Here is a 17,803-nt window from a genome sequence, read left to right on the forward strand (position 1 = left end):
CATATCTGTGTACATTTGCAATAATATAATGACTATAATCAACAGTCATACTAAGTATGAAAAAAGAGGGGAATTACATTTATATTGTGGAATGCAAAAGGTATTAATGGAATTAAGATGGTTTGAAAGTTTAATGTAAGATGAATTTGTCTTTATGAAAGATGTAAGAGTAAAGATGTAAAGAATGATTAATGTTTTCGTGAAAGGAAGAGAGCAGTCAAGGTAATTAATGGAAATGATTCCTTATGATTTAGTATACTTTGAAAAATGTCATAAATTAGTTAGAATAGCCTGCAGAGAGATCTCCTTTAAAAATTCAGTTTAAACTGAACTTTATAATGTAATTGTCTATGATATATTTGAGTCATTTGTACTGAAACCTTAATATGATTTTTGAGTATAGCAATATAATGGGTTGAATTCAATCCCAGAAATATTTGATGAAAATCAGTAGGTGGAAGGAGCTGTGTTAGGGATTGGGAAAACAAAAATGAACATGTTTTGTTCTATCTCGCATCTCATTTGGGGTAGGGGAATAATAGCTATGCATAAACCACTCATTCTGCATTAGCACTTATGAGCTATACTAGCTTTATGGACAGTGTTCTAGGACTGAAAAGGAGGGAGCAGTTAATTTTATTCATGGTGTGTGTTGGTGAGCCGCAAGAGGTACCAAAACAGCCTTAAAGATAACTGCAATTCTGGTTAGCCCATCTTTTCTGAAGTTATTGAATACGAGTGTGATAGAGTGGAAGGAGTCAGGAGTCAAGAGACCCAGCTTTACCTGTAAATACCATGATGCCGAGAAATCACTCAGCTCTCAGGTCTTACTTTCTTTTTGCTAATTAATCCCTGAAGTGGTTGAGAAACCTGCCACTTCCTCCCCGCCCCCCCCCCGCCACCCCATTTCAACAACTGAGTAATGACACAGCATCTCACTAAACAGTGACTGTCATTTGGAGGCAGGGGTTAAGGTCAGGGGGAAACAGAAGTGACTGTTTTATTTTTTAAAATCTCCCCTGTGTAGTTCTCCTAATCCTTCACTACTTTTGAAAAAAAAAATGCTCTAAAAGAGGAATGTATGTATTTCTTTAGCTCTAAAATTCTGTCATTGCATGTCTCACTCTGAATAAATGTTACAAAGCATCAGAGATTTTAGGTCCAAATACTGCAAACAAGTGAAATGAATTCCCTTTAAAAATAAGTCTATTCTTGGAAAACAGAATTCCCAATAAGGTAGAATTTGAGATTCAACTAAGATTACAATGCAAAGACTATGGAAGTATTTATTGAAGTGAATTAATGTTTGGATATATATGAAATTCCAGTAACATTCAGGCTGAAGTTCAAATCTGTTGTTGTTTTTATAGTTGGACTCTTGAAAAAACAATTTGGTTGTTTGCAAAATATTGGGGTTTTATCATCTTTAAAAACTTTGTAGGCATTTCACTGTCTTTTAGTACTGAATGCTTTAGTGGAAAAATCCAAAACCAGCTTGATTTTTTTCCTCACTTTTAAATGAGTGATATTTAAAGTCCCAAAGCCTTCTTTTTCCTGAAGTTCAGATATTTTATTAGAATGTAACCTAGTGTTAGTCCTGGACTGTGGTGTCTTCTCTGTAGCTCTACATTCAACCTTTCTTTTTTTTTTTTCCCCTGGCAAGTTTTTTTTGAATTGCAGTTGACTTAGCTGGTAGCTAGGAAAGAGGCTGGTGTGGTCATTCCCCCCCCCCCCCCCGAACTGACTAGCTAGCTCACTGAAGAAGCCATTTTAATTATTTATTCTCTGAAAAAAACTTGGAAATCTGTGGGACATAGGCAATAAGATGTTTCCAATTAATGTCTGTAGGTGTCCTTCCATTGGCACTTCCAAAAACTTCATTTGGGTAACATTGCTAAGTATAAACTAGTAAATTGAATTTAATTTCCTTCTGAACAGCAGTACATTAAATCACTATTTTCAAGATAGAACATTTGATGAAAGAAAAATCCATCATAAGCTTGCATATATCATAAATATGTACATGTAACATGTATAGATATATATTCAAATTTATGAAACTGTCAAAAATCATATACCACTATTTTAAATTATCAATTTATTTGAGCTCCATCATATATAATAATGTGATACTGTCATTCTCTTTTTGCATTGACAAATCACAGGTTTCCTGTTGCAAGTCATTAGTCATCATCCAGCTGCACCTGAAATAGTTCAGGATTAGAGGAGTTTAAGGTAGCAGAACCAGTAGTTGAATAGAAACTTGTTGGAGGGATGGTATTAAGGACAGAGATATATGCTTTGTAAATATCAGTTTAATTTTTAGCATAAAATAAGCCTATGATGCATTTTTTAAAAAGATTTATTTATTTATTTATTTGAGAGGGAGAGGATGGGGCAGAGGCTGAAACCCAAGCAGACTCTGTTCTAAGTGTGGAGCCTGACGTGAGGCTCAATCTCACCACCGTGAGACTGCAACCCAAGCTGAAACCAAGAGTCAGATCCTCAACTGACTGTGCCTCCCAGGCGCCCCAAGCCTATGATCACATTTTGAGGTTAGGACTGGCTACATGATTTGTGGGGTCCAAAGAAAAATGAAAATGAAGGACTCCTTGTTTAAAAATTATTAAGAATTTCAAGACAGTGGCAGCAGAGCATTTTACCAACTGTGGGGCCCTTCTAAGCACAGAGACCTATGAGAGTGCACAGGTGCACACCCATGAAGCTGGCCCTGCCTAGGAAGTAGATGTGGTGGTACTATTAATCAAACCGAAAGTTCAGAAAAGAAAACCTACAATCTAACTTTTTCTTTTTTAAGAAGATAATGAACTTTTATTTTTATTTATTTTTAAAAAGATTTTTATTTATTTATTTATTTATTTATTTATTTATTTATTTATTTATTAATCAGAGAGACAGAGAACGCGCACACACGCAGTGGGAGAAGCTAGCTCCCCGCTGAGCAGGGAGTCTGATGTGTCTCTCGATCCCAGGACCCTGGAATCAGAACCGGAGTTGAAGGCAGACGCTTAACCTACTGACCCATCCAGGCAACCCGATAATAAACTTTTAGCTTTGAACATCTGAGTTTAAGATACTGGTGTTGAGCAAAGAGTAATGGGAGCTTAGCTAGAGCTTAAGAGAGTTTAAACTTGGGCTTTGAGTTATCTGCTTAAGGGTTTCTGTGTCTCAGTATTTTTCATCAATAACATAGGGCTAATGTTTCTACATTATAGAGTTGTTGTAAGGATTAAATGAGTTAATACATATAAATGCTTAAGGGAATGTCTGGCACATAGCAAATGCTACGTAGATTTTAGCATTATTGTGGTTGTTACTATTGCTGTTACGGTGACATGAACTGCATTTGTGTACAAAGTCCCATCCATGAATAGAAGGGTTTTAAGAAAAGAACTCTGGACAAAGTTTGACATTGAAAGAAGAGATTGTAAAGGAGATGGGCAAATGAATGGCTTTAAAGTTTGAGAATAATTAGGGCCGTATCATGTCATGGATATCAAAGGAGGAAAAAACAGCAGTTCAATTGTTGAAGGACTTTTTTCTTTGAGTGGTTAGGACAGCAGTCTGATTATATGAAATTAAAGGGTGGTGAGAATATAGAGGTAGTGGGTATAGATGTTTCTATTAATGAGTTTAGAAATGGAGGAGAAGTGGTAGCTTGATGGAAGGGAAGACCAATTAAGGGACACTCTCTCTCCCAGTTAGAAATTTTTCATCTCTGAGGAGGGTGTTTAGCCCAAGGCCTGAACTGTGTGTGGCCATCACTCAGGGCTTACTGCAGGGACAGTGAGTCCTCTCATTTCATCCTCATAACGACCCTGCTTTATTAGGGTCAGTGGGAGGTGAGGAAGCTGAGAAGACATGTGCCATCCCTCTAGCTTCACTTTGAACCACTTTGAATTTCTTTTATTTTTTGAATACCTTCTGAGTAAATACCACTTCTGAGTAAATGTTATTTCACTCAGTTTTAGTAAGAACTAAAATGGAGCTATTAGGTTTTAAAGTGGGAATAAGAGGCAGAATTTAAACCTAAATTTAACTGGCTCCAAGTTACTCCCCAGGGAGTTGGTAAGACGAAAATAAAGACAGGAAAAAGTGTAAAGGGAGGCGAGGATAAGGTGTGTGCTGTTGAAATGATAGATGAAATGATGTCCAAGCTGAGCAATTAGGGCGTGGAGGAGAAAGGCACAGAATGAAAACCCTGTACAAAAAACTCCACACCCTATACAAAAAAAAAAAAAAAAGATGCTGAATGAGGACAATTGAGAGGCATTGGAGGATGAGATTGGAAAGAATGAAAGTCTGTTCGTTGACAGTATGGAAGTGAAAAAGGTTGGAGGGTAGATGGTTTTAGTGAAGAAGCTACAACAGAGCTTGAGGTCTGACTTGAAGCTCTCAGCTCCGTGGTGTCCCCATGGTGGTGTCCATCAGAGATTTGGAGTAGAGATACCATGGAGCTAGTGTCTGTGAAAGCAGAAGTGCTGTGAAGGATAGCATTGTAAGTTTTGAAAAAAATCTATTAGGTGGGCATTCACATCATGGCAGAAGTTTGTAAAGCATTGTGGAAAAGCTTTATAAAAAAGCCTAACCATCCCATGTAAGAGTTAGCTACACGGCACAGATGTCGAAAGAGGAAAGGTGTGATTGTGGTTGTCCATGGTTGGAAGGTGTGTTGACTGTTTCTCCTCAATCAATGAGTAGGATAGCCTGTGGGGGGGTGGGGTGGGGTGGGGGAGAAATGTCCTCTCTTAGAATACCTGTAAATAATGTCAAATCATCTAGAGGAGTTGATATTAAGAAGTTGGAAGAGGTAGCAATGAACTCCCTGGACTCTTTTTTTTTTTTTTTTTTTTTTGGATCCTGAGCTTTTACAGGGACACATTTATATTCAAGTCCTAGACCTGACACATATTAGCTGTGTGACTTGAGCTCTTCTTGTTTCTGCATCTGTAAAATTTGGTGAACCTATTACATAGGCTCTTGGGGGGTAATAAATGAGATTTGGCACATGAAACAATGAGTAAATTCTCAATTAGTATCTTCTATGGTGAGATTCAGCATTGCATTTTTCTGGTTAAGTATGTAGGCAGTGGGATTGAACATCCCCAGTTTGGTCTCATCTCAGCAATGTACAATCTGTGTGACTTTAGGAATACTGAACCCTTTTAACCCTCAGTGAACTCATTTTATAACGGGAATGATACTGGTATGGATTTAAGATTCTTGTGAAAAGAAAATGCATGTAAAGTAGTTAGTACAGAATAGACACTCAGTAAGCATTAAAATGGTAGCTCTTATCCTTAATAATAACTAAAAACTAATTAGTAATACAAGGCAAAAATCAAGGAAAATAATCTTTATTTAGACTACCTAGTTTATATTTTATTAGTTTGTTGCTGCCTTTAACTAAGGTAAGTATTAAGAACTCATTTTAAATAGCAAATATTAATTGTCCTTTTGATTTTAGTTCATTGGAAATCCTGGGATTCAGAAATGTGGGTTGAAAGTAATTTATTCTATAGCACATTCTCCTGATGCGTTAGAAGTATTATCCTTGGAAGGTGCTATTGATTCAGTGCTTCACACACTGCAGATGTATCCGGATGACCAAGGTTGGTACAATTTGAACTTAGGATTTAGGATGATTTTTATAGGCCTTTAGCTGTTGGTGGATGTCTTTAATTTTTTTCTTCAGTTTTCAGATTTAAAACAATTTTATAATTTTTTTCCTGTATTTTTTTAGAAATTCAATGTCTGGGGTTAAGTCTTATAGGATGCTTGATTACAAAGAAGAATTTATGCATAAGAACTGGGCATCTGCTGGCAAAAATTCTGGTTTCCAGTTTACAACGATTTAAGGATATGGCCGAAGTACAGATTAACGTATGTGCATTGTCTTGAAGGGAGTTTGGGATCTTATGAAGATTTCTCTTTCAGAGCAGTTGGTACAATTCCCACCTTGCATTAATGGGGATATTCTAGTTAATTGAAAACCATTTATCATTTTGTAGTATTTTAATTATAGAAGGTGAAGAGAATTGGATTGAATCGCTAAAGATCCTGTGTTTCGTTATTAAATCTCTAAAATCAGCATGTTTATTTGCCATTTGTCTTTTTCATGAAAGAGCAGAGAATATGCTAAAGAAATTCCAGCCAGCTGAGCTTTATTTGCTTGATTTTAGATAAAAAGAAGTTATAATTATTCCGAAGTTTGTCTTTCTCAGTGTTTTATTGTGGGCTACTTACCTCTAGTAATTTTTCTCCTTGATTTTTTTTCTTGAAGTGAAATGTTTTAAACATTTTTCATCAAGCAAAATTTCACATGTGATATATAATAACTGTTCCTTATAAGGAATGAAAGATTGGCTTAGAGGAGATTAAGAAATAAATTTGCTCAGATCTTTTTTTCCTATCATGTATTTATTTATTTTTATTGAAGTATAATTAACATGTAAAATCCTATTAATTCCAGGTATACAACATGGTGATTTGTTATTTTTATATATTATAAAATGATCTCCATCTTAAATCTAGTTACCATCTGTTATCATACAAAGTTATTACAATTATTGACTTTATTCCCTATGCTCTACATAATATCCCCATGACTTATTTATTTTATAACTGGAAGTTTGTCCCCCTTAATCCCCTTCACCTATTTTGCCTCCCCCTCAACCCCTTCCCACTCTGATAACCAACAGTTTGTTCCTTGTATCTTTGAGTCTGTTTCTGTTTTGCATTTTTTTTTGTTCATTTGTTTTGTTTTTCAGATTCCAAATATAAGTGAAATCATATGGTATTTGTCTTTCTCTGTTTGATTTGTTCCACTTAGCATAATATCCTCTAGGTTTTGTACCATTTGTGTTGTTGCAAATGGCAAGATTTCATTCCTTTAATGATTGAGTAATACCCAGTTTTGTGTGTGTGTGTGTGTGTGTGTGTGTGTGTGTGTGTATCACATCTTCTTTATCCATTCATCTATCAATGGACACTTACGAGGTTTCCATATCTTGGCTATTGAAAATAATGCAGCAATGAATATCTTTTTGATACAATCATAAATGGGATTGATTTCTTAATTACTCTTCCTGATAGCTCATGATTAGTTGTACAGACATAAAACCAATTTTGTACATTAATTCTGTATCCTGCAACTTTACTGAATTCATTTAATAGTTCAAATAGTTTTTTGGTGGTGTCTTTAGGGTTTTCTACTTATAATATCAATCATCTGCAAATAGTGACAGTTTAACTTCTTCCTTTTCAACTTGGATGCCTTTTATTTCTTTTTCTTGCCTAATTGCTGTGACTGGGTCTTTTAAAAGTGGTGAAAGTGGGCATCCTTTCCTGTTCCTGATCTTAGAGGAAGAGCTTTCAGCTTTTCACCATTGACTATGATGTTAGCTGTGGGTTTGTCATATATGGCTTTTATTATATTGAGGTAGATTCCTTTAGATATAGGTTTAGATATAGGTTCTTATATCTACTTTGCTGACAGTTTTTTTTTTTTTCTAATGTTAGCAAAACAAGTAGTCTCTTTAAGAGTTTTCTGCTTTGGTTGTGTTTTTTTTTTTTTTTTTTTAGTAATGGAGTTTGAACTTTCATAAATCACACACAACGAGTATTTTCATAAATGGCAGTTGACCAAGAGTAAAAATGTCTAGGCTCTATCCTCTGTACAGACGTTATTAGTAAATGGGATAATGTATGTAAAGAATTTAATTATAAAGTGCTGAACACACACATACTTATATTAAAAACAACAGTGTGTTTTATAAATCTGCATTTTATAATGTGCCTTAGCCTAGGACGATTAAAGCCAAGCCAGAATTGATTAAAAATAATCCTAGAGAAAGGAAATAAATTTGCACAGGTATAGAGCTCTTAGTTTACTCAGTATTAATTCATACAGGTATAAATTTTAGGATCTCTATAGTAGAGGTTGTGAACTGTTGACCAGTGGGCTGAATTTGGCCTGCCAACATATTTTATTTGGCCAGTTCAGTGTTTCTAAGTTTTTATTTTGAATTATGTGCCTTCTACACATTTGCATTACTTGCTTTGCTGGTGTATTCACTTGAATTTGCAGGGACCTCTAGTCTAGTGGTAGGTGGACCACATGTTCTCAGACCTGCACAAACTAAGACTACTTTTCTTACCAACTGTTAGTATATATTTGTAGAAATTCAGCATCTTAAAAACTCAAAATAGTAATTGTATTATTTAGACAATGTCATTAATATATTCAAAATAAAAATTTTAAAGTTCAATTGATCTTTTCGAGCTCACTGAAGCTAAATAATAGTAAACTCAAAAGTTCGTTATTTCCTTAGAATATCTCAGGAGTGGAGAGCCCAGACAACTCTTAGGAATATGCTTGAGGTGGTTCTAAAAAGTAATGGTGTGACTGATTAGTTCTTTATAAATAATTTGCTATAAGGATGTAAACCTCAGAGTGCCTTTAGAGCTTTTCTCAAATATACTCAACATGAATGAAATCTAGGAGCTCACTTTTGTCTCCTTGGTGTTGAAATTTCAGAAGAAAGCCACACACACACACACACACACACACACACAGCACAGAAGAAAGGGGAAATACTGGGCTATCTAGAGAAACTAATCTGCAATCTTGTAATAAAAAATACACTTTACTAACTGGTTTGAGTGTGTAACCCTGCTGATTCAGCTACTCTAATATTAATTAATATCTGGCTTTCATCCTGTAAGTATGGCTTCAGACAGGAATCTTTAAAAGCCAACTTTTAATGCATTAGGTGTTTTTTCTGCTTTGCTAGACTATGGTTTGTTACCCGGCATTTTATTCCCTATGTGCCTGCTATATTTCTTAGTAATGAGAGAGCAAGGTGTGTTTATAGGATTATTTCAAGGTTTACAGCTTTTAAGTACAAACCCAATAAATACATCTACTTAGTTAAGTATCATATACAAACTCTCTGTTTTATATTATTTATTTATTCTTTTGGCCTAGGCTTGCTTATGTTATTTTTGTCACACTTTCAGGGATTTCAGACAATCTTGACAATACTGGAATTGTCAGTGTCTTTTTCCAAGCTGCTGGTGCATCATTCCTTTGACTCTGTGATATTCCATCAGATGTCTTCTAGTATCATGGAACAAAAGGATCAACAGGTACAGTGTTTTTTACCTATATGCTAGCTGTTATGTATTTAGCTAACTCTAATCCTCATTTCCATTGTTTTTAGTTTCTAAACCTTTGTTGCAAGTGCTTTGCAAAATTAACTATGGATGATGAGTTAAAAAGTGTGCTGCTAGAGAGAGCATGCGATCAGAATAACAGTATCATGGTTGAATGCTTGCTTCTGTTGGGAGCGGATGCCAATGGAACAAAGGAGGCAACGTCTTTAATTTGTCAGGTAAATATTCAAGGCCTGACTTTTGTATTTCCTCTGTTCTTTGACTCTACCATTGTACAGCTCTTCCTTACATCCTATTATTCTTTACTACAGAATTTACCAGTTAATTGCACAATTGCTTGTGATTTGTGGTAGGAGTTTAGGTTCACAGAATTTCAGAGGCAGTAGGGTCCTTGAAGTATATCTAGTTGAATCCTTCATTTTACTTGTTTACCTACCTTGTATGTTGATAAATAACTTTTCAAATGTGTCTCTTACTATGCATCTCTCTACAAATTGTTCTCCAGGCACACTCTACACAGCATATGGTTTTGTTTTGATCATCTTTCAACCATTTTCTCTCTGTTTTCAGAAAATTCTCTCCTCAGGGCTACTGCGTGTGGCCGTGTAGGCAGTATACTGCACACCTTTGGGGATGCTGTTCACATTGCCACCCCTGCCATTGGCCACCCCAGTGATCGTGTAGCATGGTGGGCCTGCCTTCCTTCCCTCTCTTCCCTCATGCACTGAGCAAACACATCTATCTAATTGTTCTCCTTTTCCTTCAAAATCTAACCCAAATTCTCCTTCCCCAATAAAGCTCTCCCTGCCCCCGTGACCTCCATACAACATATTTACTTCTGTAAGTCCATGACAATTTATGTACACCTTTTTATATTTTGTGAGTTATATGAAAGTAGAAATGTACAATGTTCATCTGTGTATCATCTAGAATAGCTAACTCATGGCTTTACATACAGTATGCATTTAGTCAGTATTTATTGAAGTGCATTATGTGTTTTTTCAAGTTTGCCGTTGTATAAATTTTAGAGTTTATGATAGCATTCAGGTAGCACCATGTGTATTTTCTAGAAATATAGTAATATTTCTAACAAAGGAATTATGTAGTGATTTAATAGACATTATTAAATAACCAACAGGATACTATATTTTCCAATAATTTACTTTAAAGTCTTACTTTATTTAATTTTCCACTTGCCTATGGATTCAATTCGTCAACTGTAAACTAAGTTAGTACTCATTAGCACTCTACATAAAAAGAAACTGAACCTGTAAGTTATTTTCATGCATAATTAATTTGTACATTAAGACCAAATATATAACCATATTACTTAAATTTAGTCAAATTTCATTTGCAAATTCCACCTTAAAAATAGTTGCTTCTCTATTATTAAAGATAATTAAATTATTTCCCTCAATAATGTAATACACTTTTATTGTGTCTCTTTCGTGTGATCTGCAGATCATTGCTTAATGTTACTGGGATATGGCAAAGAACTGAAAAGAAACTTCGCCTTCACATTTTTTGTTAGGGAAATAACACCTAAAAGCACTTGAGTGCAATAATTTTACATTCCCACCGGAAATGCTTCTGACTCTTCTCTCAATTTATCCAAATCTTTCTCTACAAGCTTTTTATTTTATTCTTCTTCACACATTCTTTGGACTTGATGCACTTATTTATATCTTTTTAAACAAAATCAGATCTTTACATCTATGGGTACATTAAATTTAAAGAATTTATCTAAGTTGCCAGAGAGTATTTGCATCCAAAAAATGATAAATATTGATTAAATTTTGTGGATAGATTGAACATACATTATTTTATACTAGTGCAAAATAAGGTAGTCAATACTATTTGTATACCAATGCTGTATAATTAAGGTCTATTCAGAGCAAAGATAGATAATCTTGTTAGGCTTTCTGAAGAGAATTTAATGATGCAATATACATGATTCCAATAGAAGAATATAGAAGGTTGATCCTGGGCATGAAAATGCATAAAGAGAGATCCAAAGATGAAAATCATCATATCATGGTGGGAAGAGCCACTATGATGAAGTCTGAATAAAAGTAATAATAAACACTGTTGTGGTGTTCATTACCCCCTGGGCACTGCTCTGAGTCCTTTATACAATTTAACTCTTACAACAACCTTAGGAATGGGTTCTAGTATTATTTCCATTTTACAGGTAAGGAATTGAGGCACAAAAAGGTTAAGTAACTTGCCTAAGGACACTCTCCTGGTAGGTAATGGAAAATCTGCCTCCCAAGTGCCTGCTTTACTCTCTTGTCTACACCACAGATGCATGCTAGGGATGGTGGCAGTAAGGGAAGGAGGGGGAGTTGTTCATTCTCAAAGGCTAGTGTGAAACATTTGGCTTTATTTGTAGGCTGCATTATTTATAAATTTGAAGATGAGAGAGAAGATTGCAAAGGATCGTAAATTATACTTTTGATAATCTTTGATTATATTCTGAATGATCTCCATTATTATTTAAATGTGAAACTGTAGTTCTGAGCAGTATTTTTTCTTCTCATGGAGTTGAAATTACATTCATACTTTTTTGTGTCTGATATACTTTTTTTTAAAAGATTATTTATTTATTTGACAGAGACAGCAAAAGCAGGAACACAAGCAGGGGGAGTGGGAGAGGGAGAAGCAGGCTTCCCTCGATCAGGGAGCCCGATGTGGGGCTCGATCCCAGGACCCCGGGATCGTGACCTGAGCGGAAGGCAGACGCTTAATGACTGAGCCACCCAGGCGCCCCTGATATACTTTCTTATCTATCTCTGTCTTCATGGCACTGTATACCTAAAGTCAGCTTGGATCTTTTGGGCCCTCAAGAAGAATACACTATAAAAATGCTTGAGCAACTTCTAGGTGGACAGCACAGTGCTAGATAAGTAGTCAAGAATATACAAGGGGTTTCCTATTTCAGGATGGTTTATTTCTAGGTGTGTATTGGGAGAGGAGAGAGGATAAAACATAAATCCTCTTAATATAAGGTAGGCAGTAAGATGTAAATTTTGCTGGGCTACAGAGAAGGCATTTGTGATTGAGTTTTCTGGCCCTTCTGCCCCTCCCTCCTCCCTCAATCCCTCTTTTTTTCATCCCATCCCTCGTTTTAAATTTCTTGTGGACTCGTAAAGAGGATTTTAGTAATTTATTAGTTAAATCAAATATATTTCCCAGGTATTTTTTTTTAAAGATTTTATTTATTTATTTGTCAGAGAGAGAGAGAGAGAGCATGAGCGGGGGGAGCAGCAGGCAGAGGGAGAAGCAGGCTCCCCGCCGAGCAGGGAGCCCGATGTGGGGCTCGATCCCAGGACCCTGGGATCATGACCTGAGCGGAAGGCAGATGCCTAACTGACTGAGCCACCCAGGTGCCCCTATATATTTCCTAGGTATTATACTAGGCTACAGAGGTACAAATTGAATTATAATAGCATCCAAGCCTTTCATTCTAGTTTTAAAACAGATAGGCATGTTTGGTTTAGTGTGCTAAGTGCTATGTTAAACAAAAGTGATGGGGGCCTGAAGGAGGAAGAATGTGTGTTGGGAGCTTGGTAGCAAGGACTTACTGTGCAAGAGATTATAAAGCTGTTCCTTCAAGAATGAACATCTTTTTGCTAGATGAAGTGCAGAGTTAGTCATTTAGGGCACTAGAAATAGTATAAATGAAAATAATGAGATTTAAAAAATTGCATGTTGTGTTTGGGAAATGTCTTGGAGCAGAGGGGTTTAGAAGATTTTTAAACAGAACAGTGACTTGATCACATCTAAAGTAGAAGGGTACTGTGGTGGCTCTGAGGAGAATGGGTTGAAGGTGGGTAACCTGGAGACTGGTGGGCGTTAGGTTGGTCATCGAAACACAGAATGCTCCCCTCAACTCCTTTGAACATACTTAAATTCTAGAGAATTCAGGAATTTCCCCCAGTGTCCTTCCCCTGATCTGGTACCTTGGATCTTAGGGGCTTCTTTCTTTTTTTTCTTTTCCTTTCTTTTCCTTTCCTTTCCTTTCCTTTTCCTTTCTTTTCTTTTCCTTTATTTTTTCTTTTCTTTTCTTTTCTTTTCTTTTTTTAATCCTTAATTTTGGCTGGGGAAAGGAGCACAGGCTTTGGAGTGAGCAGATTTGACTTCAAATCCAAGTCTCTTGTTGACTACCTCTAAGGGTTTGGACAAATCATTTATCTTTTCTAAATATTCATCTATAAAATGGGGATAATAGTTTTTATGGCTAGGATTTTTAATAAGAATTAGAGATCAAGTGTATACAGACTTTAGTACAGTACCTGACATGTAATATTTCTATTACCTATTACTTTGATCTTCTAGTTGATAGAGCATCATATTCCTTCACCTTTCAGAAGCTTTTCCTGCACAGGCCAGTAGGCTACAGGTTGCTGTCTTCTCTCTGCTTACTACAGTCACTGTAGGTTTTATAGCACCAAGCATGCTGACCTACCTGGAGCATGTGCTCTGAAAATGGTATTCAGGGGAAGGTAGAAAACTTAGAGACAAGAAATTTCTTTGTGGCAATTCAGATTCTTGTCCTGGAAACCAGAGATCAGAGATGACTGTCCTTTGCCTATGGCATTAACAAGTTTTGTCATGTTCATATTCTCATTTAATTATTCTCTGTCACGAGGGAAGGCAGGGCGGTAGCCTTTACTGTGTATGGTGCTAGTTTTTCCAGCTTCAAGGAGTAAACAGAAGCCCAGAAGGTATAAGCAATATGTGTAATTGGTAGAGCCTTGTGTCTTCTGACTTCATGTGTTATGAACTTTTTCTCCTTATCATGTTCCCTTTCTCATGGTCACTGACTCTCACGTGGCAGATTATTGGGCTAATGCTACGCTGATATTGGTGACACGAATCTTTTATTTTCCTAATCTATTTCAAGGATGAGTTTTGCCTTATTTTGTTTCTATCTAAATTTAAGGGTGTAGAGAAAAATCACACTGGGGCGCCTGGGTGGCTCAGTCGTTAAGCGTCTGCCTTCGGCTCAGGTCATGATCCCAGGGTCCTGGGATCGAGCCCCGCATTGGGCTCCCTGCTCCGCGGGAAGTCTGCTTCTCCCTCTCCCACTCCCCCTGCTTGTGTTCCCTCTCTCTCTGTGTCTCTCTCTCTTTAAAATCTTAAAAAAAAAAAAATCACACCAAATTCAATTTACCAGTCTACCAAAAGGAAGAAATGGGCTTTTAATATGTTCACCTTCCTTTTTTGTTTACTAGGTATGTGAGAAAGCCAGTAGTCCCAAATTGGTGGAACTGTTACTGAATGGTGGTTCCCGTGAACAAGATGTCCGGAAAGCATTGACGATAAGCATTGGAAAAGGTGACAGCCAGATCATCAGCTTACTCTTAAGGAGGCTTGCCCTGGATGTGGCCAATAATAGCATTTGCCTTGGAGGATTCTGTATAGGAAAAATTGAACCTTCATGGCTTGGTCCTTTATTTCCGGATAAGACATCTAATTTAAGAAAAGAAACAAGTAAGTATTAGCAGGAAGATTTTGTCCAAGTCTTGTTTTTATTAATATTTTTTTGTCACTAATCTTTTCATTAGGTTTATTTCAGTTTGGTACAACTAAAGCCAAAAATATTGTGAAAGTTTGGATATGGGTTTTTTTGGTCATGAAATGCTTGAGAGTGATATTATATTTAATTCTTAATGACCTAGCAAATACGCATTTTATAAAGATAGAGCCAAACAGTGGAATTTTTCTGAGCAGTTGCTTTTTAAAAAAATATATTTTATTTTATTATTATTTTTTTAAAGATTTTATTTATTTATTTGAGAGAGAAAGAGAGCATGAGTTGGGGGAGAGGCAAATGGAGAGGGAGAGGCAGACTGCCCACCGAGCAGGGAGCCTGATGTGGGCCTCGATCCCCGGACCCTGGGATCATGACCTGAAGCGAAGGCAGACACTTAAACGACTAAGCCACCCAGGTGTCCCAAATATATTTTATTTTTTATTATAAAAGTAATCCATGATCATTTTAAGAATAGGGAAACACAAAAACTGAGGAAGAAAATAATAGTAACTATTTTATCCCTCATAGGTAACCAATGTAGATTTTCTTACTAGACTTTTTATATGCTTACATATATATATGCATTAAAATGTATATGCAGAAACATACACATATATACTTTGCATTTTCATTTAACATGTTTAGTTTTAAGTCTCTTAATATTTGAATTAAGGATGTATTTTCTTTATATTTTCAACTTGAGCTCCCTGCTTTCCCTCTGATGACTTACTCCTATGCCCACTTCCTTCCCCACAGTGATCATATTCCACGACTCTTCACCTTAAGAACTCTCTAGTTAATAACATGTTTGCTTTACTGTCATTTTTCTGACGCATTGACCTGGGAAACCCTATTCCTGTTCACTCCAACAGTGTGCTGCTTTCTTTCCCTTCACTCTAGGGTAGCTGAATGCTGCTGGAGTATTCATCTATGCCTATTGGTGCCTCTACAAATTCCAGGTCTCCAACATTTTGGTGGGCCCTAAAAGATTCAGTCAGGCCGAATTTCCCTAAGTTTCTTAAAGGCGTCTTATACTCTTATTTCCAGGCTATTCCCAGTGTTACTCTAGCTACCTGATTCACTTACCTTCTCTCTCACTTGTCTGTCTCTTCATTCTTTTTGCTTCAGCTCCATCTCACTTTTTATAAGAAAACATTCCTGCTCATGCGAAGTTTGGGTGGAAGATCCTCCTACATGCTCTGTAGATACTTGTTTCTTACCTGTACCAGCACTTATCACATTATATAATTGTATTTTTTCTTCTCATTATCTACCTTTTGATACATTACATGTATCTCAAAGTCAATGTCAATTTTTTTCCATTGTTGTAACTTTAACATCTACGCTAGTACTTTGCACATATTAGGTGCTCATTAAATATTTATAATATTGGCAAAAATAAAAATTTGGTAATAAATTATGTTGATAAGCATATGTGGAAATAGGCATTTCACACATTATTCATATGAATTTAAATTATCCTCTTTTGAGGTCAATCTGGTAATATCCATTAATATTTTAAATGCACATCCATACTTTTTTGCCCAGTTATATACTGATAGAAATCCATGATAAAGGCATTCTTAATGTACACAAGAAGTCATGTACAAGGATGCACATTAATATATTGTTTATAATAGCAAGAAATTATGGGGGGAAATCCCAAGTATTCTTCAAAAGAAACTATTTGAATCAATCATGGTACATTCATTCAATAGACTGCTTTGTAATCACTGGGGGAAAAACATCTAGCAAATCCAAATGTTCAGATGTAGAATGCATTATTAAGCAAAAAAAATGAATAAAAAAGCAAAGAACGACATTTTTAGTATACTGATGTTTGCAAAAACAGTCGAGATATGGTAGTCATAAATGTTTGAATATGAAAAGACTATGTCAGAAGAAAAACTCCAGAAATTCGTCCCCTGGTTGCCTCTGGGGACCTTGGAAACTAATGAAATATGATTAGATCCCATGTTCCATCACTTCAAGCAGTCTCCTGCCAACAACCTGCTTACTTGAATCTCTGAGTTCTGATGGAGACAGATTGTAGGCCCCCTGCTAGGGATGAAGGGAGATTTACCATCCACTGTATTCCCTTTGTTCTGCATGATTTTTTTTTTACCTTTGATAAGTCTCACCTAATTAAAAAAATACAATAATGTCATTTGATTCATTGGAGAGCATGGCCATAATTATACTGGCAGCTCATCTGAGTAAACATTTTGGATTCATAGCTTTAAAACATTTTGGATTCATAGCTTTAAAACATTTTTCAGATACTACTTGACTGACTCACATACACATGTATTTGAAGAAATTGCCAAGCTATATGTAGCATAATGAGGAATTTGCAAACTTATTTCTTCATAATAGAACATAATATAAAATATAATAAAATAGAAGGATATTAACTTTCAAATTCCACCAAATTTCCCAGTAGGATGAATCACTTAGCAAATAGTTTATAAACAATAATATAATTTATTGAGCATTTTCTATGTTCTAAGTATTGTGCTAAACATTTTACGTGAATCAGTTCCTTTATTTTTTAATTTATTTTATTTTTTTATTTTATATATTTTTTAAAGATTTTATTTATTTATTTGAGACAGAGGCAGGGATAGTGAGAGAGAGCAAGAGCAGGGAGGAGAGGGAGAAGCAGGCTCCCCGCTGAGCAAGGAGCCGATGTGGGGCTCGATCCCAGGACCCTGGGATCATGACCTGAGCCAAAGGCAGACATGCTTAACGGACTGAGCCACCCAGGCGCCCCTGCATCATTTCCTTTAATCTTTTTCATAACCCTACATTGTCATCTTCACTTCCCAAGTGAAGATACTGACCCTCAGGGAGTCTATGTAACTTGCAAGTGTTATTACTGTTATTTGAGCACAGGTCTGTCTGGTTTCAAAGCCCAGACTCTTTCCTGTTAGTTTCATAAATATTCAGTTTTGTCACCTACGCGAAAGCTTTGAGTAAATTTTTATGATTTCTAAAAAATTTAAATTCACTGCCTGATTCTTATGCAATATCATGGTTATAAAGTGAGAAATAAGTATATGCGTG

General features: G+C 36.0%; 1 protein-coding gene across 3 annotated transcripts in view; it reads left to right on the forward strand.

The window, feature by feature from the left end:
- Positions 1-17,803, forward strand: part of LRRK2 (leucine rich repeat kinase 2) — a 141,309-nt gene that overhangs the window by 36,858 nt on the left and 86,648 nt on the right. For all 3 annotated transcript variants that reach the window (XM_028113159.2, XM_028113160.2, XM_028113162.2), the window contains 5 exons: positions 5,489-5,633; positions 5,765-5,904; positions 9,043-9,171; positions 9,246-9,416; positions 14,436-14,694. In XM_028113159.2, the coding sequence (XP_027968960.1) occupies positions 5,489-5,633; positions 5,765-5,904; positions 9,043-9,171; positions 9,246-9,416; positions 14,436-14,694 (844 nt within the window). The remainder of the gene's footprint in view (positions 1-5,488; positions 5,634-5,764; positions 5,905-9,042; positions 9,172-9,245; positions 9,417-14,435; positions 14,695-17,803) is intronic.

This window comes from Eumetopias jubatus, unplaced genomic scaffold (genome assembly GCF_037043125.1).
Source record: "Eumetopias jubatus isolate StellerSeaLion01/CBP00866 unplaced genomic scaffold, mEumJub1_p1.0 scaffold_8, whole genome shotgun sequence".
In the NCBI taxonomy this organism is placed as follows: Eukaryota; Metazoa; Chordata; class Mammalia; order Carnivora; family Otariidae; genus Eumetopias; species Eumetopias jubatus.